The 26,287-nt window shown below is 44.0% G+C and overlaps 1 protein-coding gene across 1 annotated transcript in view; it reads right to left on the bottom strand.

Annotated features, from left to right (window-relative positions):
- Positions 1 to 25,564, bottom strand: part of LOC140720272 (NACHT, LRR and PYD domains-containing protein 12-like) — a 51,087-nt gene extending 25,523 nt beyond the window's left edge. Inside the window, exon 1 of the mRNA XM_073035140.1 lies at positions 25,462 to 25,564. Coding sequence (XP_072891241.1) covers positions 25,462 to 25,564 — 103 coding nt within the window. The remainder of the gene's footprint in view (positions 1 to 25,461) is intronic.
- Positions 25,565 to 26,287: the final 723 nt, after the last annotated feature.

Below are 26,287 nucleotides of genomic sequence, written 5' to 3'. Positions count from 1 at the left end.
TTCCTTCACCCTAACATTCTTTATCTTCCTCACCGGGACAAATTTATCCCTAACATCCTGCAAGAGATCGTTAAACATTGACCACATGTCCATAGTACATTTCCTTGCAAAAACATCATCCCAATTCACACCTGCAAGTTCTAGCCTTATAGCCTCATATTTTGCCCTTCCCCAGTTAAAAATTTTCCTGTCCTCTCTGATTCTATCCTTTTTCATGATAATGCTAAAGGTCAGAGAGCGGTGATCACTGTCCCGCAGATGCTCACCCACTGACTGATCTGTGACCTGACTTGGTTCGTTACCTAATACTGGATCTAGTATGGCATTCCCCCTAGTCGGCCTGACAACATACTGTGACAGGAATCTATCCTGGACACACTTAACAAACTCTGCCCCATCTAAACCCTTGGAACTAATCAAGTGCCATTCAATATTCGGGAAGTTAAAGTCATCCATGATAACAACCCTGTTATTTTTGCACCTTTACAAAATCTGCCTCCCAATCTGCTCCTCAGTATGTCTTAAGAACATTCTACTCCTTTCACTAAGGTGAAGCTTTGCATGATGAGCGGAGTGTCAGTTCCCTGCGCTGAAACTGTTGTATTGATCCATTACCCAAGCCTTCTTTACTAGTGGGATCAATTATCAAGCTTGATGACATATTTGTGCCCCGTTATCAACTGTATACGTTTCTTCACCCAAACCATTGTGCACCATTAGGACAGAAGTTTAATTATAAAAAACCCAGTGATCATACCTGTGTCCATTCTGATTCTGTCTGACGATTGTCAATTGTCGTCTTCTTGTTTACACTGTAGATCCGGTGCAGGATCCTCCACCTGTCGGTGATGTTCTGAATTGCACAAGTCAGAGAGAGTACGATTACTTTGCAAATATCTCCATCCCCTGTTGCAGCATTTGGCTTAGGAAATCAAACATTCTCCATTAACATAAACTTCCACACTATACCCGTATCCAGTGATATCTGGTGCATCCTACTGAGAGTGTCACAGAACAATGGAGAGTGAATACAGACACATCAGCCCAAAAAGACCATGTCGACCGCAGTGCCCATTGAGATAAACCCAGTTTCCGGTGAAAGGCTTATATCCACCCAGGTCCCTTCACTCCATCTACCCATCCTAGGAGCTTCTTCAATGACACTATTGTACCTGCCTCGTCCACTTCTCCGACAACTCACTTCACATAATCACCAAACTCTGCATTAAAATGTTGCTGCTCGTTCCCTTTTAAAAACTTCCCCTCACATCCGAAATCTATTTGTCTAGATTCTGGTCTCCCTGAAACTCTGGAAAAGACTTAACATTGACATTATCTCTCTCATGGTTTTGGACATTTATGTAAAGTCGCTGCTGGTTCTTCAACGTTCCAAGGAGTAAAGACACATCTTGGCCATCCTCTTCTTGTAACTTAGGTCCTTAGTCATTGTAAATCTTCTCTATACAGTTTAATCACATCTTTCGTATAACAGAGCAATGAATTCTGCCCCTAGTACTCCAAGGGCAGTCACACCAAGTACAAGTACAGCGGATGTCCCAACCTCTGTACTCAATATCCCGACCGCTGAAGGCCAGAGAGCTAAACACCTTTCTCCCCACCCAGTACTCCTCGGGCTCTCTGTTCCATTACACTAGCTAGTGCAGCAAAGCATATTGGATCAGCCCTACGTTTGTTTGATTTCCAAAGCTTCCAATACGTATTGGAATTGCAATCTATTTCCCACTCATCTGTCCATGGACCTAACCGGTCACGATCCCCTCTAATGTAGAATAATCTTCAGTATCAACAGCACCTCCTAATTTTCTGTCATCTGCAAACTTACGGGTCAGGTCTTGCGATTAGTATCCAATCATTGTTTTAAAAAAACGAATGTCAAAGGTCCCAACTGCGGCCTTCCACTAGTTACCTGCCTTCATTCTGAGGAGAAACCTTCAAGCTAACGTTGAATCCATTTGAGGATCCCTCCCTGGACAGCATGGAACCTAATCCTCCAGACCTACCTGTCATGTGGGTTCTTGTCAAATGTTTTGCTGAAGTCCAATATACAACATCCACTTCCCTACCCTCTTTCACACTATTAGATAATTCTCCATAAATCTTAAATATTTTTTAAACACAGTTTTTCATGTACAACGCCATGCTGACATCTAACTAGATTCTGGTGGCCCAGATGTTGGATTACCCTTCTGTCACAGTCCAGTAACTTCCCCACCTCTGACTGCCAGGCTGACTGGCCTATCCTGGCTGCACTTCTAAAACCACAAAATGTATTTACCTACAACCCGTCGTCAGTAGAATCATCAGGGGGTGTTGGTGAAGCAAATGTTTTCACAGGAGCCTCCGCCTTTTCCTCTTTGCTGTCAAACCCTAGGTTGGCTTCTGTTAGCTCAGTCTCCAAACCTAAGGTGCTTATTGTCTGAAATCATTTATAGTTCACAACAGCATCTAACTACTCCTGATAGCGCTTAGGGAAATGAGGAACTATTATTCTGCAGGTGAATACTGAAGTAACAAATTATTTTCCTTTTTTATGGTACCACACTAATCTGATTTGATAGGAAGTGGTCAGCAGTTCCATGTGATGATGTTGGTACGCTATGCATTTCGGTGCTTTCAGTTGAAAATACAGAGGCAATAGCTTGCCTCTATAAACACCATAATACCGTGCAATATGTTGTGTCTCCTTACTTTGGATTGCGGAGACATTTCCCGACCGAACACTTAAGTCGGTCAGTATCTTGATCCTGACAGTGAGAAAACACACCTTAACACAGATCAATTGACACTGTCATAAAATCCAATGTCATCCATTCACCTGATTCCTGACACGCATATGTTCTGAAACACATGCAGGCAGTCAAAACAGCAGCTCAATTTATTAAAATATCATACGTTCTGTAGGAGAATTTAAATAGAAATACAGTATACACATGAACGTAAATAAAATTGTGTAATGCATCTACGTCTAATCGAAACAATGTAAAACATGACATTACTTCAGAAAATTGGGAAATTGGGAGATTCCAGGGAATGGTTCACATTTGAAGAATACATGGTAGCTTTAATGCACAGAGAGGTGTTAACCACAAAACAGAGAACAGGAACGTTACTGCGCATGCAAACTATCTGAGGATAACACTCGAGGGTTAGTATATAATTGCAAATTGCAACATCAGGAGGAATCAATGACATATTTCTGTAGTTCATGGTAATTCCACATTTCTACAATCACTTTCTACAGCACGAAGCACTCGGAGCATCTTATAAAGGGAGGAAATTGTTAACGCATTTTGAGATTATGACGTAACACAGAGAAGCAAGGAAACATCAGAACTGACTGAAAGCTACTTCAGAACTTGCAAGATCTTCAAATGAGTAAACACTGTGAAGGAATGTGCTCGGTTTGAAGAGCTGGGATGCGAACAGCACATTAGATCGGGAGTGATTGCAACTGGGTCTCATAGAGGTACGACTTTTACTTAGGGGCACGTTCAATCTCACTTCAACTACGTCTTCCTGTTTACGGAGATGTAATGTCTCAAGGACAAATGTTTAAGTAAATGAAGCTCACCAAATGTTCCCCTGACTGAATCTATGGAAACTCCAAGTTAGAAGGGCACTCTCCAGTTGCTCTGTTCTGAGGCTGGTTCACTTGCTTCTGTGACCGTTTGCTTCCAGTTGTGGGCTTTTCTTCCAATAAATCCCTCACCGTAGGTCTAACATTAACATGAAAGAGAATGAAGCACGTTAACAATAAGTAGGATTGAATAAAAACATTTTCTGCTCAATGTTCCTTAGAGCAATGCTGACAAATTTAAATGTTGAAAACAAATATCGTGATCCTGGTAGGTAATTCTGCAATTGTCCGTCACACTTGACGAAGCCTAATATGAGATACGAAGGAGTCATCTTTCAGTCATGGCAAGACATAAGACACTAGAGAAGAATTAGGTTATCCGGTCCATCGAATCGGCTCCACCATTCAATCATGGCTAATTTTTCCCCGAAACCATATTTCTGCCTTCTTCATGTAATCTTGAAGCTACTTAGTAATCAACAATATATCAATCTGTGCCATAAATATGGCCAAATGACTGCCTGCAGCAGCACACGTAGCAAGACGTTCCACAGATAATCCACCCTTTGGCTGAAGAAACGTCTCTCATCTCGGTTTTAAAGGAAACATTCATTATTCTGAAGCAGTTCTCTCAGATCCCAGACCCTCCGTCTGATGGAAACTTTTCCATGTCCACTGTATCTAAGCTTTTCAGTGGTGGTGTAGACGGTGGTAGAGGAAGGTTTAAACTTCATCCCCAGCATTTAGCTCCATTGAGCACAGACCGGGAGCCATCAAATGGTTTGCATACATCAATCCAGAAATGATTCTTGTGAACCTTGCCAACAACAACTGCACTGAACACATTTTCAGGAATAACAGGCAAATCAGTACCAGGAATTTTTACCGAGAAAAGCTATGGCTTCTTTACTATTCTAGAACGAATACAAAGCTAGCGCTTTGCAAAGATCCATTTTCAGGGACCTAAACCATTCTAGGAAGAATCTGATGACAAGAAATTGGAATTAATGGAAAAGTTCAGCAGGTAAGGAACAGCTATGGAGAGGCGAACAAAGTGAGCAATTCTGGGCTTTCGTCAGAATGTCTACATTTTTAGTGCAGACCTCGAGCATCTTGAGTTTCTCTTTGTTGCCCATCGCTGACAGACGGGTGAGAGTGACGGAGAATGGAAACACGGTTTGAACATTAATCTCCCCGGATCCATTTCTCTCTATTTTTTTGTAGACACCAGCAGCCTATGTAATCACGGCCTCTCCCTGTGAGGGACGGAATGAAAAATCACTCTCTTCTTGGGGTACCTTTCATTGCTTCCAAAGTAGCTTTGTATCAAACAGTAATACTCGCTGAACAGCTCATAAATGCGGGCAGCATAATCCCGGGTCCATTTTACTTGGGTCAAGTGCTGTGTGATATCCCAGAACCCATCCTCATATTGTCACACAGCTGAATCTGGCATTTAGCCATATCCGCTCCCGAGAGCCTTGCACATCTTCCCCGCTTCTGAGACTGGGTGGTGCAGTCAGTGCTTTCCCTACAACCCATATCCAGCGGCCGGACATTGCTGTGAAAGGGGGAAGATCCCTTTCAATCTATCTATACACTAACCTGGGCTGAAACTCAAACACTGTCAGTTCCATTCCCGGAAGACCCATCCCAGGATTTTAGCCAAAGCACCAACTTTCCCAGGACTCTTTGCGGCCGGTAATATGCTGCAGTGTCTCGGCTATTCTCAGTTCTCAAATGAACGCTTCCACCCGAACTCCCAAAAAGACTTTGAGCCTTATGATCTTTAGACTGGGCCAGGGATCTGGCAGAATCCGTGGTTGTTGGTCACCAGAGGGCGCGGATTCGCTTCAGACCCCAGCAGCTAAAATGAACACATTTTATCATTATCCTATTGTTAAATGAGATCTTGCGCAGCACAATTATCATCACATTTCCTGTAGGCTAACAGGAATAAAATGCTTGTAATATAAAATTAAAATTAAAGTGCTGGAAACTCTGTACGTCAGATTGGTTTAGTTGTAAGGGAAATGGTGCAAGACCCAATATCAGAACTGGAGATGACCAAAATGCTGCCCGATCTGCTCAATATTTAGATCATGCGATATAATTGTCGAAGTAGACCGTTTGGCCCATCCAGACTGCTTTGCCATTTCAGCAAGCCTTTTCCATTTTCTGTCTCAGTCCCAACCTCCTGTCTTCTCCCCATAAACCTTTATGCCAGGACTAATCAAGTATCTACTAACTATTGCCTTAAATATAGCCAGTGGCTTGGTCTCTACATCCGCCTGTGTCAATGAATTTTTCAGATTCACCACTCCCTGGTTAAACCAAAAAAAAAACCCTCCTTATCTCCGTTCTGAAAGGGTGCCCATTTATTCTGAGGCTGAATCCTCTGGTCCTAGACTGTCCCACCATAAGAAACATCCTCTTCATATCGATTCTATCGAGACTTTTCAACATTCAATAGGTTTCACTAAGGTCCCTCCTTCTGAATTCCAGCGGGTAGAGGCCCAGGTCCATGAAACGCTGCGAATACGGAAAGCCTTTCAGATTTCCCACTTCTCCAGCCCTTTATCTCTTTCACCAATGAACTTCCCAGTTCTTTACTTCACACCATCCCCATCGTCTGCTTTCACCCATCACCTGCTGCCACGTTTTCTTCCACTCCTCCCGCTCCAGCTTCCTCTAACTCAGTTTTCCCAGAACTTATAAAGTTCTCTGCCAGAAACTTCGACTGTTTATACTTTTCCATAAATACTGCCTGGCCTGCTAATTTCCTCCAGTACTTTGTGTGTGTGCTCATCTCTCTTCACCTGTTTCAGCTCCCCCTAAAACGGTAAACATATTCTCCACATGCCTGTCAAGATAGCGCGTTATGCTGTATGTCCCCAGCAAGTGTTAAACTCGTTTACCTAAACTCCAGCAGGTAATGCATCCTCTCATTCATCTAAATCACAGCGAATACAATCAACTCCCTGTCTTTAACGCGTCTCTTCTAATTGGCCTAAGCCATCGAAAGCAAGCTGAAGTTCATAAATAATTCCTCACAAGAGAATTCACACAAACCAGCTACCAATTTACAAAGCCTTCCGTGAACTATGACAGATTGATTGACTTTCGCTCTGGCATAAAGAAAACAACACCACATTCACATTAGTTTCCAGACACGGGCTGTACAATAGGAGCATCATCTCTTTATATTTTCCTTCACTGAAATTGGCAACATAGGTAGATTTCCTAGTTAAACCCGCACCCCCCGTACCTACCGACTGAATGATAGTCGGTGATGGGCAAATAAAGAGGGTCCCAACAGAAGAGGAATAATTAAAGCAAAGCCTCAGTTCCCTATGTTCGGGATAGTCTCTTGCATTGGAAACACTGGCCTGGAGACAGTTCAGGGCTGCGGGAATATCTCACTTCCCACCTTCGTTTTATATTAGTGATGATCTTTCAAGAACAGAAAACGAAAATGTCACAGATTTAAAGAAATTGGATCTTCAAAGTATCTGCTCAGCGTTAATTCTGTATCGTTAAGCAATTGAGTCTTATATCACGGTGCGCTTCTCTCGAACAAGACGAAATGATTTTATTTTGAGTTATTCATTACTGTTTTTTCTGATACTAGAGAGCCTCCCGGTGAAGCAGTTTGTCCACCCTGTTGACCATAATTATCTTGTCTGTAACTGGGAGCGCGATACTGTACCATATGCAAATGATGGTTTTACCCTGATTAATATGCATAGTATCCAGCGTCATCTCTAATTATTATCTTTGTTTACAGCTGCTAGGTAACTACCGCTCTGAGCCTGTAATTTCTACACAGCCGGAAAGAAAAACGAGGCACTTTAAACGAGTGTGCATTACTTCTGTAATCAGTATTTAAAATGAAAATTGAAAAAACAGAATAATTTTATTTATTAATTGAAGGATATGATAAAATGCAGAACAACAAAGAAACAATTTCACGTTTCGATTTTTTCCTAGCTGCGTTCAATACCATCTGCGCTGGCACAAAGGCTACGTGCGCGGAAGCATTTTACCTACAGCCACCCTGCGGAACTTAGAGGGAACACTGACGGTCTCTCTGACCCGATTACACCGCCCTCGTCACTGTGTTTGGGCCACTGCGTTATCAGCAGCAACCCATTGTTGGAAATAAGGGGATTCGCGAATACTTTGTCCCATGCTGATGTTCGAGACTGGGGAGACGATGTCTAAATGGGAAATACACTCAGCAGCCGCTTCATTAGGGACGCCTGCTCACCGGCTTGGTAATGCGAATCAGCTAAACGTGCGGCGGCAACTCAATGCATGAAAAAAACCATGCAGACATGGTCAAGGCGTTCAGTGGATGTTCAGTTCGAATGTCAGAATGGGGCGGAAATGTAGTTTAAGTCATTTTGACCGTGGAATGATTGCTGGTGGCGACGGTGCTCTTGGAGTATCTGAGAAACTGCTCATCTCCTGGGATTTTCATATGTCGGGGGTTAAAGTGAATGTTGCGAAAAACAAGAAAAGAAAACAAAGCAAAACAAAACACCTCCAGTGAGCTGCAGATCTGAGGGTGAAAGCACCTTGTTACCATATAACAATCACAGCACGGAAACAGGCCATTCCGGCCCTCCTAGTCCGTGCCGAACTCTTAATCTCACCTAGTCCCACCTACCCGCAGTCAGCCCATAACCCTCCACTCCTTTCCTGTCCATATACCTATCCAATTTTACCTTAAATGACACAACTGAACTGGCCTCTACTACTTCTACAGGAAGCTCATTCCAGACAGCTATCACTCTCTGAGTAAAGAAATACCCCCTCGTGTTTCCCTTAAAATTTTGCCCCCTAACTCTCAAATCATGTCCTCTCATTTGAATCTCCCCTACTCTCAATGGAAACAGCCTATTCACGTCAACTCTATCTATCTCTCTCAAAATTTTAAATACCTCTATCAAATCCCCCCTCAACCTTCTACGCTCCAATGAATAGAGACATAATTTGTTCAACCTTTCTCTGTAACTTGAGTGCTGAAACCCAGGTAACATCCTAGTAAATCGTCTCTGCACTCTCTCTAATTTATTGATATCTTTCCTATAATTCGGTGACCAGAACTGTACACAATATTCCAAATTTGGCCTTACCAATGCCTTGTACAATTTTAACATTACCTCCCAACTTCTGTACTCAATGCTCTGATTTATAAAGGCCAGAGTTCCAAAAGCCTTCTTCACCACCCTATCTACATGAGACTCCACCTGCAGGGAACTATGCACCATTATTCCTAGATCTCTCTGTTCCACTACATTCCTCAATGCCCTACCATTTACCCTGTATGTTCTATTTGGATTATTCCTGCCAAAATGTAGAACCTCACACTTCTCAGCATTAAACTCCATCTGCCAACGTTCAGCCCATTCTTCTAACCGGCATAAATCTCCCTGCAGGCTTTGAAAACCCACCTCATTATCCACAACACCTCCTACCTTAGTATCATCAGCATACTTACTAATCCAATTTACCACCCCATCATCCAGATCATTTATGTATATTACAAACAACATTGGGCCCAAAACAGATCCCTGCGGCATCCCGCTAGTCACCGGCCTCCATCCCGATAAACAATTATCCACCACCACTCTCTGGCATCTCCCATCTAGCCACTGCTGAATCCATTTTATTACTCCAGCATTAATACCTAACGACTGAACCTTCTTAACTAAACTTCCATGTGGAACTTTGTCAAAGGCCTTGCTGAAGTCCATTTAGACTACATCCACTGCCTTACCCTCGTCAACATTCCTCGTAACTTCTTCAAAAAATTCAATAAGGTTTGTCAAACGTGATCTTCCACGCACAAATCCATGCTGGCTACTCCTAATCAGATCCTGTCTATCCAGATAATTATAAATACTATCTCTAAGAATACTTTCCATTAATTTACCCACCACTGATGTCAAATTGACAGGCCTATAATTGCCAAGCTTACTTCTAGAACCCTTTTAAAACAATGGAACCACATGAGCAATACGCCAATCCTCCGGCACAATCCCCGTTTCTAATGACATCTGAAAGTTCTCCGTCAGAGCTCCTGCTATCTCTACACAAACTTCCCTCAAGGTCCTGGGGAATATCCTGTCAGGACCCGGAGATTTATCCATTTTTAAATTTCTTAAAAGCGCCAGTACTTCCACCTCTTTAATTGTCATAGGTTCCATAACTTCCTTACTTGTTTCCCACACCTTACACAATTCAATATCCTTCTCCTTAGTGAATACCGAAGAGAAGAAATCGTTCAAAATCTCTCCCAGCTCCCTCGGCTCCACACATAGCTGACCACCCTGATCCTCTAAAGGACGAATTTTATCCCTCACTATCCTCTTGCTTTTAATATAACTGTAGAAACCTTTCGGATTTACTTCCACCTTATTTGCCAAACCAAACTCGTATCTTCTTTTAGCTATTCTAATCTCTTTCTTAAGATTCCTTTTACATTCTTTATATTCCTCGAGCAATTCCTTTACTCCATGCAGCCTATATCTATTGTAGACATCCCTCTTTTTCCGAACCAAGTTTCTAATATCCCCTGAAAACCATGGCGCTTTCAAACCTTTAACCTTTCCTTTCAACCTAACAGGAACATAAAGATTCTGTACCCTCATAAATTCACCCTTAAATGACAACCATTTCTCTATTACATCCTTCCCATAAAACAACGACCCAATCCACTCTCTCTAAATCCCTGCGCATCTCCTCAAAGTTAGCCTTTCTCCAAACAAAAATCTCAACTCTAGGTCCAGTCCTGTCCTTCTCCATAATTATATTGAAGCTAATGCTATTGTGATCACTGGACCCGAAGTGCTCCCCAACACATCCATCTGTCAGCTGATCTATCGCATTCCCTAACAGGAGATCCAACACTGCCCCATCCCTAGTCGGTACTTCTATGTATTGTTGCAAAAAACTATCCTGCACACATTTCACAAACTCTAAACCATCCAGCCCTTTTACAGAATGAGCTTCCCAATCTATGTGTGGAAAATTAAAATCTCCCACAATCACCAGCTTGTGTTTACTACAAATATCCGCTATCTCCTTACACATTTGCTCTTTCAACTCACGCTCCCCATTAGGTGGCCTATAATACACTCCTATCAGTGTTACTACACCTTTCCCATTCCTCAATTCCATCCAAATAGCCTCCCTAGAGGAGCTCTCTAATCTATCCTTCCAAAGCACCGCCATAAGATTTTCTCAGACAAGCAATGCAACACCTCTTCCTCTGGCGCCTCCAACTCTATCACACCTGAAGCAACTAAATCCAGGAATATTTAGTTGCCAATCACACCCTTCCTGCAACCATGTTTCACTAATAGCTACAACATCATAATTCCAGGTATCAATCCACGCTTTAAGCTCATCCACCTTTCTTACAATGCTCCTAGCATTACTGAGAGAAATCAAAGAGATTGGGCAGACTGATTGAATCTGACAGGAAAGAGACAGTTGCTCGAAAAGCCACGCGTTACGAAAGTAAAATGCAGAAGAGTATCACTGAACGAACGCGTAACATGCCGAACACCGAAGTGGATGGGCAACCGCAGCAGGAGACCGGGAATTACACTCCGTGGCCACGTTAGAAGGCACAGGTGTCACCGCCACGGACTCGGCAGCGCAGTAGACGGCAATTGCGCTCGTGAGTTTGCACGCGTCAGGTAATTATCTGATCGTGATAGTATTTAACTCCATTCTTGTCATCAACGTGCTTGTCGAGACTTCGCTGCTGTTTTGTATTCGGCCTTGCCTGAGATATTGGACTTTCAAAATCAACTGGCTCTGAAGACTAGCGGTGTTCGCTCAACGTTGTGATGACCTTTTCAGCCACAGTGATCTTTTCGTTTTCCTTTGAGAATTTTAGTTAACGGCCCTTTTTGGCCTAACGTTTGTGGTTTTATTTTCCCTTAACACTGTTCGTCTGCGAACTATCGACCTGCTTCAGTGTCTCTCACTCGGCACTTGGGCCAAATACGAACCGAGTTGACAACAGGAGGTACGTACTAAAGTTCCCACGGACTACCAGCATCGATCTTTTCATCCAACAGCCAGTGAGTCTTAAAACAGGATTTTTTTAAAATTTAAAATACCAGATTTACCACGTCTTTGCTAAAAACTCAGTAGACAGACAGAATAGAAAAACACACAGATCCGTAAAGCTATGCAGTTTTAAAGACAAAATTGAATTGGTATAAACACTAGAAGTATTCCCATGAAAAGTGGGTGCAGTAAAGCGACATAACATTTCCCGGTATAGTCTCTGTTCTTACCTGGTGACGAACCCCTGAGTCTGGCTGCAGCAAATCCGAGCACCTGAATGTTATGTGAACACGCGTGAGTGATGCACAATTGATAACACACTCATAAACCCGAACTTCACCACACCCTGCTCCACAACGCTTGCATTAAACCGCACAAAGATTCAGTTTGCTAACGTGGTTCGAGCCAGAATTACTCCTTCAGTGCATGTTGCAATGGTCACCTTTTTCTGTAATACTTGATCTGCGCCAGAGCGATGGCAAAACCTGCCACCTGGTCCGCTGCGGTCAGTGTTGAGGTTTTGGTTTATTGTTCTCCTTGGAAACAGTTTATTGTCAGGCTATACACTCAACCGACAGCTCGGGGCAAAGATCACCCTGGGTTTATTGCACTGAGTCAGCCGAGGAAGCGCAATATGAGTTGTGATCAAGGATTACGCATTTGGAATAATATTTACTTTTGAACGCCGCACATCAACTTTCTCCAGATTTAACTTTGCTCCTCTGCCTGGAGCCGCACAGACTTCAAGTTTGTAAAGCCATCTTTAGCTGTTCTCCTCAGTTGGATCGTTAGAGTAAAGGGTCAGTTGTGGAGTAACTGTGCCGAGATTACTGTCTCCCAGAGATAAATACCGGTGAAAGTCGACAGCAAGATAGGAACGCCCTTCTCCTTTAGGACATCGCTCACTTAGTGGAAACTAGCTTTTAGAACACCGCCGCAATCATATGAAATTACAATAATTTCCGGCAGTGAATTTGTATGTCATGGCATTTAGTTTAAAAACACCTTAGCCCAGATTCTCTCTTCCTTTGTGGAACCAAATTCCAAGGATGCATTAGTCCCATCTCTTAAAATGAATCTCACATATCTTCACCTGTTTCAGCTCCCTGTACAGCAGCAAAGATATTCTCCACATTGCAGTCAAGAATCTGCGTGAAGTTGTATATTCTCAGCTGTTGTAATCTGTTGTAATCAGTTGTAATCTTTTATCTAAACAGCAGAGGATAAAGTGACCTCTGCTTCATGTAAATAATAGCGAATACAGTCAACTCACCAGCTTTGTGACTGTAACCAGAGATTACAGTCAAATGCCGCACGTTTTTGTAGTAACAGCGCTGCAGATGTATTCAGCACGAATCGTACTTATGTCACCGATATTTCCTCGCAAGACAATGCAGGCAAACCAGCTATCAATGTACAGAACTTTCTTTCAACGAACTAATCCACCTATCATAAACAAAACGATGTCGCATGCATTGACCCGCATTAGTTCTCAGCAAAAAGCAAAACAACCAAAACAGCGGAATGACCACCTCTTCAAATTTCCCCTCATTGTAATTGGCTAGGTGGGTGAATTTCCTGACTACCCACGTATCTACCTACTGAATGGTAATCGGAATGGACTGATAGTGACTGTCCCAATACTGAAGGAGTAATTGAAGTGAAGCCTCCATCCGTCGGTCCAGGATCACTAAAGCCCAGAGTGTGCTGCTGAAATCACAGGACAGAGGAAGTGTCGAGGCCGCCGGTGCCACGCACCTCTCCAACCTCTGTCCCTTATTTGGACCTCTATGGAAAGTGCAGTGCTTCCAACATATCCAACCGCACTGGGTTCCCGCTGGAAATGGAACGCAGCAGGCCAGGCAACATATATAGGAAGAAGTAGATTCGACCTTTCGTGCCGAGACCCTTCGTCAAGTCTAACTGAAAGAAAAGATAGTAAGAGATTTGAAGGTGGGAGGGAGAGAGGGAAATCCGAAATGCTAGGAGAAAACAGGATTGGCAGGGATTAAACGAAGAACTAGAAAGGTGATTGGCAAAAAAGGATACTGAGCTAGAGAATGGAAAGGATCATGGGACGGGAGGCCTAGGCAGAAGGAAAGGGGGAGGGGCCCACCAGAACAGGCAAGGAATGATTGTGAGAAGGGCAGAGAGGGAGAAAAAAGAGAAAGGAAAAGAGGGGGGGGATTAATTAATAATCTAATAAGAGATGGGGTAAGAAGGGGAGGAGGGTCATTAACGCAAGTTAGAGACATCAGTGTTCATGCCATCAGGTTGGAGGCTACCTAGACGGAATATAAGGTGTTATTCCACCTACCGGAGTGTAGCTTCGTCTTGACAATAGAGGAGGCCATGGATAGACATATCAGAATGGGAATGGGACGTGGAATTAAAATGTGTGGCCACAGGGAGATCCTGCTTACTTTGGCGGACGGAGCGTAGGCGTTCAGTGAAATGGTCTCCCAGTCTGCGATCAGTCTCATCAATATATAGAAGGCCGCACCGGGAGCACCGGACGCAGTATACCACACCAGCCGACTCACAGGTGAAGTGTCGCCTCACCTGGAAGGACTGTCTGGAGCCCTGAATGTTGGTGAGGGAGGAAGTGTAAGGGCAGTGTTAGCACTTGCCATTGCTCGTACATTTCTAAATGCCATCCCATTCTCTCGATTCCTCCTTCTCCGCCGCATCTTCTCTCAGGATGTGGCTTTTCATTCCAGGACGAAGGAGATGTCTTCGTTTTTTTAAGAAAGGGTCTACCCTTCCACCACCATCAACTCTGCTCTCTAACGCATCTCTCCCATTTCACGCACATATGCTCTCACCCCATCCTCCCGCCACTCCATTCGGGATAGGTTCGCCTTGTCCTCACTTACCACCACACCAGCCCTCGGATCAAACGTATAATTCTCCGTAACTTCCGCTATTCCAACGAGATCCCACTACCACGCACATCTTTCCCTTCCTCATACACCCGCAGTTTTAGTGTTCTGCAGGGATCGCTCCCTACGCGACTCCCTTGTCCATTCGTCCCCCCAATCCCTTCCCACCGACCTCTCTCCTTGCACTTATCCTTGTAAGCGGAACAAGTGCTACACAGTCCCTTACGCTTCCTCCCTCACCACCTGGAGTACCACGGGCTCTGAAGCTCTCAAAGGGCTTGTCAAAGGGTTTCTGAAAGTCCAAATATATAACATCCACTGCGTCCCCTTTATCAATCTTACTTGTAATCTCCTCAAAAGCTTCCAACAGGTTCGTCAGGCAAGATGTTCCCTTAAGGAAACCATGTTGACTTTGCCCTTTCTTCTCCTGTGTCATCAAATACTCCATTAACTCATCCTTAAAAATTGACTCCAACATTTTCTCAAGCACAGTTCAGGCTAACTGGTCTATAATTTCCTTTCCGCTGTCTAACTACTTTCTTAAATAATGGAGTGACATCTGCATTTTTCCAGACCTCTGGCACCATGCAAAGTTCAATGGGTTTTGAAAAATACTTACTAATGCCTCCACAATCTCTGCTACTACCTTTTTCAGAACCATAGGGTGCAGTCCCCAATCGCAATCCAAGGATTAGTATATCATTCTCCATAATTATCTGCATCTTATAATCTGTATCTTTTTTGCAGTAACATTTAAGAGTTCAGAAAAATGCGTAACTGTGTAAGTGTGTTCCCATCGTGGAAAATGAGGATAAGGTAAATGTGACTTGCAAGTGAAATCAACGTTAACATAAAAATAAGAGCGGGCAGATGAAAATGCAAAAGTTAGTGGGAAACTAAAGTATTGGAAGCTTTAAAAAACCAACAAAAGTAAAAAGAAAACTATAAAAAAACAAAAGGATAAAAATGAAATATGAAGGTAAGATACAGAAAAATATAAAAGTAGATGCCGATGTTTCAAATATATAAAGAGTAACTGAGGACGCTGGTGGTAGGGGGGGGGGGAGGTGTTGCAGGTGAGTGAATATCAGACCGCTGGAAACTGACGCTGGAGAGTTTGTAAAGGCAGAAAATGAAAGGACGGACGAGCTTATTAAATACTTGGCGTCAAACGTCACTGTGGAAAACAGCAGGAATGTGCCAGAATAGGAAATTGTCAGTGAGCAGAGGTGAGTGTAATTGCCATGACTACAAAGAAGACGAAGGTTCGCAGCACCTGCGCCAGATGTAGTGAACGCTGTGGTTCTGCATGAGTTTGTTGCAGAGATTGTGCAGGCACCTTTGGTAATCCTGTGGCCCAGGAAGTCGATGGTATCGAGACCGAACTGGCATTTGGCCGGGTTGATCGTGAGGCCGAAATCACTCAGGCGGGAGTAGAGCTGGCGGAGGTGGGACAGATGCTCCTGACGACTACTGCTGGCTATAAGGATGTCGTCCAAATAGATGAACGCAAAGTGATGATCTTTCAAGAACAGAAAACGAAAATGCCACAGATTTAAAGAAATTGGATCTTCAAAGTATCTGCTCAGCGTTAATTCTGTATCGTTAAGCAATTGAGTCTTATACACGATGCGCTTCTCTCGAACAAGACAAAATGATTTTGTTTTGAGTTATTCATTACTGTTTTTTCTGATACTAGCGAGCCTCCCGGTGAAACAGTTTGTCCACCCTGTTGACCATAATTATCTTGTCTGTAACCGGGAGCGCGATACTGTACCATATGCAAATGATGGTTTTACCCTGATTAATATGCATAGTATCCAGCGTCATCTCTAATTATTATCTTTGTTTACAGCTGCTAGGTAACTACCGCTCTGAGCCTGTAATTTCTACACAGCCGGAAAGGAAAACGAGGCACTTTAAACGAGTGTGCATTACTTCTGTAATCAGTATTTAAAATGAAAATTGAAAAAACAGAATAATTTTATTTATTAATTGAAGGATATGATAAAATGCAGAACAACAAAGAAACAATTTCACGTTTCCATTTCTTTCTAGCTGCGTTCAATACCATCTGCGCTGGCACAAAGGCTACGTGCGCGGAAGCATTTTACCTACAGCCACCCTGCGGAACTTAGAGGGAACACTGACGGTCTCTCTGACCCGATTACACCGCCCTCGTAACTGTGTTTGGGCCACTGCGTTATCAGCAGCAACCCATTGTTGGAAATAAGGGGATTCGCGAATACTTTGTCCCATGCTGATGTTCGAGACTGGGGAGACGATGTCTAAATGGGAAATACACTCAGCAGCCGCTTCATTAGGGACGCCTGCTCACCGGCTTGGTAATGCGAATCAGCTAAACGTGCGGCGGCAACTCAATGCATGAAAAAAACCATGCAGACATGGTCAAGGCGTTCAGTGGATGTTCAGTTCAGTTCGAATGTCAGAATGGGGCGGAAATGTAGTTTAAGTCACTTTGACCGTGGAATGATTGCTGGTGGCGACGGTGCTCTTGGAGTATCTGAGGAACTGCTCATCTCCTGGGATTTTCATATGTCGGGGGTTAAAGAGAATGTTGCGAAAAACAAGAAAAGAAAACAAAACAAAACAAAGCAAAAAAAAAAACCTCCAGTGAGCGGCAGATCTGAGGGTGAAAAGACCTTGTTACTGAGAGAGATCAAAGAGATTCGGCAGACTGATTGAATCTGACAGGAAAGAGACAGTTGCTCGAAAAGCCACGCGTTACGAAAGTAAAATGCAGAAGAGTATCACTGAACGAACGCGTAACATGCCGAACTCCGAAGTGGATGGGCAACCGCAGCAGGAGACCGGGAATTACACTCCGTGGCCACGTTAGAAGGCACAGGTGTCACCGCCACGGACTCGGCAGCGCAGTAGACGGCAATTGCGCTTGTGAGTTTGCACGCGTCAGGTAATTATCTGATCGTGATAGTATTTAACTCCATTCTTGTCATCAACGTGCTTGTCGAGACTTCGCTGCTGTTTTGTATTCGGCCTTGCCTGAGATATTGCACTTTCAAAATCAACTGGCTCTGAAGACTAGCGGTATTCGCTCAACGTTGTGATGACCTTTTCAGCCACAGTGATCTTTTCGTTTTCCTTTGAGAATTTTAGTTAACGGCCCTTTTTGGCCGAACGTTTGTGGTTTTATTTTCCCTTAACACTGTTCGTCTGCGAACTATCGACCTGCTCTAGTGTCTCTCACTCGGCACTTGGGCCAAATACGAACCGAGTTGACAACAGGAGGTACGTACTAAAGTTCCCACTGACTACCAGCATCGATCTTTTCATCCAACAGCCAGTGAGTCTTAAAACAGGATTTTTTTAAAATTTAAAATACCAGATTTACCACGTCTTTGCTAAAAACTCAGTAGACAGACAGAATAGAAAAACACACAGATCCGTAAAGCTATGCAGTTTTAAAGACAAAATTGAATTGTTATAAACACTAGAAGTATTCCCATGAAAAGTGGGTGCAGTAAAGCGACATAACATTTCCCGGTATAGTCTCTGTTCTTACCTGGTGACGAACCCCTGAGTCTGGCTGCAGCAAATCCGAGCACCTGAATGTTATGTGAACACGCTGTGAGTGATGCACAATTGATAACACACTCATAAACCCGAACTTCACCACACCCTGCTCCACAACGCTTGCATTAAACCGCACAAAGATTCATTTTGATAACGTGGTTCGAGACAGAATTACTGCTTCAGTGCACGTTGCAATGGTCACCTTTTTCTGAAATACTTGATCTGCGCCAGAGCGATGGCAAAACCTGCCACCTGGTCCGCTGCGGTCAGTGTTGAGGTTTTGGTTTATTGTTCTCCTTGGAAACAGTTTATTGTCAGGCTATACACTCAACCGACAGCTCGGGGCAAAGATCACCCTGGGTTTATTGCACTGAGTCAGCCGAGGAAGGGCAATGTGAGTTGTGATCAAGGATTACGCATTTGGAATAATATTTACTTTTGAACACCGCACATCACCTTTCTCCAGATTTAACTTTGCTCCTCTGCCTGGAGCCGCACAGACTTCAAGTTTGTAAAGCCATCTTTAGCTGTTCTCCTCAGTTGGATCGTTAGAGTAAAGGGTCAGTTGTGGAGTAACTGTGCCGAGATTACTGTCTCCCAGAGATAAATACCGGTGTAAGTCGACAGCAAGATAGGAACGCCCTTCTCCTTTAGGACATCGCTCACTTAGTGAAAACTAACTTTTAGAACACCGCCGCAATCATATGAAATTACAATAATTTCCGGCAGTGAATTTGTATGTCATGGCATTTAGTTTAAAAACACCTTAACCCAGATTCTCTCTTCCTTTGTGGAACCAAATTCCAAGGACGCATTAGTCCCATCTCTTAAAACGAATCTCACATATCTTCACCTGTTTCAGCTCCCTGTACAGCAGCAAAGATATTCTCCACATTGCAGTCAAGAATCTGCGTGAAGTTGTATATTCTCAGCTGTTATAATCAATTACTGTTACAACAGTAATATGTTGTAATCTTTTATCTAAACAGCAGAGGATAAAGTGACCTCTGCTTCATGTAAATAACAGCGAATACAATCAACTCACCAGCTTTGTGACTGTAACCAGAGATTACAGTCAAATGCCGCACATTCTTGTAGTAATAGCGCTGCAGATGTATTCAGCACGAATCCTACTATGTCACCGATATTTCCTCGCAAGACAATGCAGGCAAACCAGCTATCAATGTACAGAACTTACTTTGAACGAACTCATCCACCTATCATAAACAAAACGATATCGCATGCATTGACCCGCATTAGTTCTCAGCAAAAAGCAAAACAACCAAAACAGCAGAATTACCACCTCTTCAAATTTCCCCTCATTGTAATTGGCTAGGTGGGTGAATTTCCTGACTACCCACGTATCTACCTACTGAATGGTAATCGGGATGGACTGATAGTGACTGTCCCCATACTGAAGGAGTAATTGAAGTGAAGCCTCTATCCGTCGGTCCAGGATCAGTAAAGCCCAGAGTGTGCTGCTGAAATCACAGGACAGAGGAAGTGTCGAGGCCGCCGGTGCCACGCACCTCTCCAACCTCTGTCCCTTATTTGGACCTCTGTGGAAAGTGCAGTGCTTCCAACATATCCAACCGCACTGGGTTCACACTGGAAATGGAAAGCAGCAGGCCAGGCAACATATATAAGAAGAAGTAGATTCGACGTTTCGGGCCGAGACCCTTCGTCAAGACTAACTGAAAGAAAAGATAGTAAGAGATTTGAAGGTGGGAGGGAGAGAGGGAAATCCGAAATGCTAGGAGAAAACAGGATTGGCAGGGATTGGAAAGGTGATTGGCAAAAAGGATACAGAGCTAGAGAATGGAAAGGATCATGGGACGGGAGGCCTAGGCAGAAGGAAAGGGGGAGGTGCCCACCAGAACAGGCAAGGAATGATTGTGAGAAGGGCAGAGAGGGAGAAGAAAGAGAAAGCAAAAGAGGGGAGGATTAATTAATAATCTAATAAGAGATGGGGTAAGAAGGGGAGGAGGGTCATTAACACAAGTTAGAGACAACAGTGTTCATGCCATCAGGTTGGAGGCTACCCAGACGGAATATAAGGTGTTATTCCACCTACTTGAGTGTAGCTTCGTCTTAACAATAGAGGAGGCCATGGATAGACATATCAGGATGGGAATGGGACGTGGAATTAAAATGTGTGGCCGCTGGGAGACCCTGCTTTCTCTGGCGGACGGAGCGTAGGCGTTCAGTGCAACGGTCTCCCAGTCTGCGTCGGATCTGACCAATATATAAAAGGCCGCACCGGGAGCACCGGACGCAGTATACCACACCAGCCGACTCACAGGTGAAGTGTCGCCTGACCTGGAAGGACTGTCTGGAGCCCTGAATGGTGGTGAGGGAGGAAGTGTAAGGGCAGGTTTAGCACTTGCCATTGCACTTACATTACTAAATGCCATCCCATTCTCTCGATTCCTCCTTCTCAGCCGCATCTGCTCTCAGGATGTGGCTTTTCATTCCAGGACGAAGGAGATGTCTTCGTTTTTTAAAGAAAGGGTCTTCCCATCCGCCACCATCAACTCTGCTCTCTAACGCATCTCTCCCATTTCACGCACATGTGCTCTCACCCCATCCTCCCGCCACTCAACTCGGGGTAGGTTCGCCTTGTCCTCACTTACCAGCACACCAGCCCTCGAATCCAACGTATAATTCTCCGTAACTTCCGCTATTCCAACGGGATCCCACTACCAAGCACATCTTTCCCTTCCCCATACACCCGCAGTTTTAGTGTTCAGCAGGGATCGCTCCCTACGCGTCTCTCTTGTCCATTCGTCCCCCCAATCCCTTCCCACCGACCTCTCTCCTTGCACTTATCCTTGTAAGCGGAACAAGTGCTACACAGTCCCTTACGCTTCCTCCCTCACCACCTGGAGTACCACGGGCTCTGAAGCTCTCAAAGGGCTTGTCAAAGGGTTTCTGAAAGTCCAAATATATAACATCCACTGCGTCCCCTTTATCAATCTTACTTGTAATCTCCTCAAAAGCTTCCAACAGGTTCGTCAGGCAAGATGTTCCCTTAAGGAAACCATGTTGACTTTGCCCTTTCTTCTCCTGTGTCATCAAATACTCCATTAACTCATCCTTAAAAATTGACTCCAACATTTTCTCAAGCACACAGTTCAGGCTAACTGGTCTATAATTTCCTTTCTGCTGTCTAACTACTTTCTTAAATAATGGAGTGACATCTGCATTTTTCCAGACCTCTGGCACCATGCAAAGTTCAATGGGTTTTGAAAAATCCTTACTAATGCCTCCACAATCTCTGCTACTACCTTTTTCAGAACCATCGGGTGCAGTCCGCAATCTCAATCCAAGGATTAGTATATCATTCTCCATAATTATCTGTATCTTATAATCTGTATCTTTTTTGCAGTAACATTTAAGAGTTCATAAAAATGCGTAACTGTGTAAGTGTGTTCCCATCGTGGAAAATGAGGATAAGGTAAATGTGACTTGCAAGTGAAATCAACGTTAACATAAAAGTAAGAGAGCGCAGATGAAAATGCAAAAGTTAGTGGGAAACTAAAGTATTGGAAGCTTTAAAAAACCAACAAAAGTAAAAAGAAAACTATAACAAAAACAAAAGAATAAAAATGAAAATCCGAGCAATTCCGAACACCTGAATGTTACGTGAAAACGCGTGAGTGATGCACAATTGATAACACACTCATAAACCCGAACTTCACCACACCCTGCTCCACAACGCTTGCATTAAACCGCACAAAGATTCATTTTGCTAACGTGGTTCGAGCCAGAATTATTCCTTCAGTGCACGTTGCAATGGTCACCTTTTTCTGAAATACTTGATCTGCGCCAGAGCGATGGCAAAACCTGCCACCTGGTCCGCTGCGGTCAGTGTTGAGGTTTTGGTTTATTGTTCTCCTTGGAAACAGTTTATTGTCAGGCTATACACTCAACCGACAGCTCGGGGCAAAGATCACCCTGGGTTTATTGCACTGAGTCAGCCGAGGAAGGGCAATGTGAGTTGTGATCAACGATTACGCATTTGGAATAATATTTACTTTTGAACACCGCACATCACCTTTCTCCAGATTTAACTTTGCTCCTCTGGCTGGAGCCGCACAGACTTCAAGTTTGTAAAGCCATCCTTAGCTGTTCTCCTCAGTTGGATCGTTAGAGTAATGGGTCAGTTGTGGAGTAACTGTGCCGAGATTACTGTCTCCCAGAGATAAATACCGGTGAAAGTCGACAGCAAGATAGGAACGCCCTTCTCCTTTAGGACATCGCTCACTTAGTGGAAACTAGCTTTTAGAACACCGCCGCAATCACATGAAATTACAATAATTTCCGGCAGTGAATTTGTATGTCATGGCATTTAGTTTAAAAACACCTTAACCCAGATTCTCTCTTCCTTTGTGGAACCAAATTCCAAGGACGCTTAAGTCCCATCTCTTAAAAAGAATCTCACATATCTTCACCTGTTTCAGCTCCCTGTACAGCAGCAAACATATTCTCCACATTGCAGTCAAGAATCTGCGTGAAGTTGTATATTCTCAGCTGTTATAATCAATTACTGTTACAACAGTAATATGTTGTAATCTTTTATCTAAACAGCAGAGGATAAAGTGACCTCTGCTTCATGTAAATAACAGCGAATACAATCAACTCACCAGCTTTGTGACTGTAACCAGAGATTACAGTCAAATGCCGCACATTCTTGTAGTAATAGCGCTGCAGATGTATTCAGCACGAATCCTACTATGTCACCGATATTTCCTCGCAAGACAATGCAGGCAAACCAGCTATCAATGTACAGAACTTTCTTTGAACGAACTCATCCACCTATCATAAACAAAACGATGTCGCATGCATTGACCCGCATTAGTTCTCAGCAAAAAGCAAAATAACCAAAACATCGGAATTACCACCTCTTCAGATTTCCCCTCATTGTAATTGGCTAGGTGGGTGAATTTCCTAACTACCCACGTATCTACCTACTGAATGGTAATCGGAATTGCCTGATACTGACTGTCCCCATACTGAAGGAGTAATTGAAGTGAAGCCTCTATCCGTCGGTCCAGGATCACTAAAGCCCAGAGTGTGCTGCAGAAATCACAGGACAGAGGAAGTGTCGAGGCCGCCGGTGCCACTCACCTCTCCAACCTCTGTCCCTTATTTGGACCTCTGTGGAAAGTGCAGTGCTTCCAACATATCCAACCGCACTGGGTTCCCGCTGGAAATGGAACGCAGCAGGCCAGGCAACATATATAAGAAGTAGATTCGACTTTTCGGGCCGAGACCCTTCGTCAAGTCTAACTGAAAGAAAAGATAGTAGGAGATTTGAAGGTGGGAGGGAGAGAGGGAAATCCGAAATGCTAGGAGAAAACAGGATTGGGAGGGATTAAACCAAGAACTAGAAAGGTGATTGGCAAAAAGGATACAGATCTGGAGAATGGAAGGGATCATGGGACGGGAGGCCTAGGCAGAAAGGAAGGGGGAGGGGACCGCCAGAACAGGCAAGGAATGATTGTGAGAAGGGCAGAGAGAGAAAAAAGAGAAAGAAAAAGAGGGGGGGGGGATTAATTAATAATCTAATAAGAGATGGGGTACGAAGGGGAGGAGGGTCATTAACGCAAGTTAGAGACATCAGTGTTCATGCTATCAGATTGGAGGCTACCCAGACGGAATATAAGGTGTTATTCCACCTACTTGAGTGTAGCTTCGTCTTGACAATGGAGGAGGCCATGGATAGACATATCAGAATGGGAATGGGACGTGGAATTAAAATGTGTGGCCGCTGGGAGACCCTGCTTTCTCTGGCGGACGGAGCGTTGGCGTTCAGTGCAACGGTCCCCCAGTCTGCGTCGGATCTCAGCAATATATAAAAGGCCGCACCGGGAGCACCGGACGCAGTATACCACACCAGCCGACTCCCAGGTGAAGTGTTGCCTCACCTGGAAGGACTGTCTAATGCTGGGGAGGAAGTGTAAGGGCAGGTGTAGCACTTGCCATTGCTCTTACATTACTAAATGCCATCCCATTCTCTCGATTCCTCCGTCTCCGCCGCATCTGCTCTCAGGGTGTGGCTTTTCATTCCAGGACGAAGGAGATGTCTTCGTTTTTTAAAGTAGCGTCTTACCTTCCTCCACCATCAACTCTGCTCTCTAACGCATCTCTCCCATTTCACGCACATATGCTCTCACCCCATCCTCCCGCCACTCCATTCGGGATAGGTTCGCCTTGTCCTCACTTACCACCACACCAGCCCTCGGATCCAACGTATAATTCTCCGTAACTTCCGCTATTCCAACGAGATCCCACTACCAAGCACATCTTTCCCTTCCCCATACACCCGCAGTTTTAGTGTTCTGCAGGGACCGCTCCCTACGCGACTCCCTTGTCCATTCGTCCCCCCAATCCCTTCCCACCGACCTCTCTCCTTGCACTTATCCTTGTAAGCGGAACAAGTGCTACACAGTCCCTTACGTTTCCTCCCTCACCACCTGTAGTACCACGGGCTCTGAAGCTCTCAAAGGGCTTGTCAAAGGGTTTCTGAAAGTCCAAATATATGACATCCACTGCGTCCCCTTTATCAATCTTACTTGTAATCTCCTCAAAAGCTTCCAACAGGTTTGTCAGGCAAGATGTCCCCTTAAGGAAACCATGTTGACTTTGTCCTTTCTTCTCCTGTGTCATCAAATACTCCATTAACTCATCCTTAAAAATTGACTCCAACATTTTCTCAAGCACAGAGTTCAGGCTGACTGGTCTATAATTTCCTTCCTGCTGTCTAACTACTTCCAGACCTCTGGCACCATGCAAAGTTCAATGGTTTTTGAAAAATACTTACTAATGCCTCCACAATCTCTGCTACTACCTCTTTCAGAACCATAGGGTGCAGTCCCCAATCTCAATCCAATATGTAATTCTCTATAATTATCTGTATTTATAATGATCATTAGATATAAAGGTTTCCTTGTTTACGCTTTATTGTCATTTGTAACTACAGCCTTTGGTTTCTCCTCCTCTCCCTGAAGAATACCATGTCTTCGATGCAATATGTCTGTGACCCTGGCACGTAAGATTCAACATCCCTTTCCGGGTCTCATTCTTATCCACCGATTTCATAGTCTGTCCACCTAACCAGAGAATCCCCAGTCAGCACTATTGAATGTATTAATAACCATTAGGAAAATTACGGTCAAGTTAGGGACAAAAAATTGAATTATATAGTAATAGAAATCTATAGCACAGAACGCGGTCCTTCGGCCCATCTAAGCATGCCGAACCATTAAAAGTGCCCACAACAATCGATCTGCACCGGAAAAGCAGCCCTCCATGCCCCAGCCATCCATTTACCGATCCAAATTTCGCTCAAACTTTGAAACCGAGCTTGCGTGCACCACTTGTGCTGGCAGCTAAATCCACCTTCTTGAAACCCTCTGAACGGGTTTCCCGTCATGCTCCCTTTATACTTGTCATCCTTCACCATGAAACCATTGGTGCTGGTTTTAGGCCCACGCAACCTCCATCGAAAAAGCGTGCTTTCATTGCATGTACCCTATCTATACAGCTCATACTTTTGTGCGCCTCCTTTAAATCTTCTCCTATTTGTCTACGTTCCAAGCAATGAATTCGTCAGCTATTCAGTCTTTCCGTATAACTTGGGTTCTCCTCTGTAATCTGTGGCCTGTCCGTGAAGTCAATGCCACTTTACGTCAATTCTACAGACTTAGTGTCCGTCTGCTGAGTAAATAAAGCTGTAAAAAAAAATAGATCTCCCTCGTCTGTCTTAGCTCCATACTCGGATAACGTTCCTATATTCCTGATCATCAGTTTTGTGACTTGCAATCTTTGATCCCCGCCTCATTACCACCCTCACTTCATTCGCGTACTGGAAGGATTTGGAGTCGAAGACGAAAGCTCCTTGACTTCAGTGTGGAATGGGACAGGATCCCTTTCCGGATCAATGTAAAACATGTCCAGTCGCGGACCTTTAGCCAGAATAATTTCCGTCGACCACTATCTTGCCTTTTACGAGCAAGGCAATTCTGAATCCAAACGGGACAATTCACTGTGGAGTTTGTGGAGCTAGGTCGTAATTTTAAGGGCAGGACCTCCACGGTTATGATATCGGGATTGCTACTGGTACACATGCCAGTGAGGCCAGGTGTAGGCACGTTAT

Source organism: Hemitrygon akajei, unplaced genomic scaffold (assembly GCF_048418815.1).
Source record: "Hemitrygon akajei unplaced genomic scaffold, sHemAka1.3 Scf000039, whole genome shotgun sequence".
In the NCBI taxonomy this organism is placed as follows: domain Eukaryota; kingdom Metazoa; phylum Chordata; class Chondrichthyes; order Myliobatiformes; family Dasyatidae; genus Hemitrygon; species Hemitrygon akajei.
This window is presented reverse-complemented; position numbering and strand designations above follow the sequence as displayed.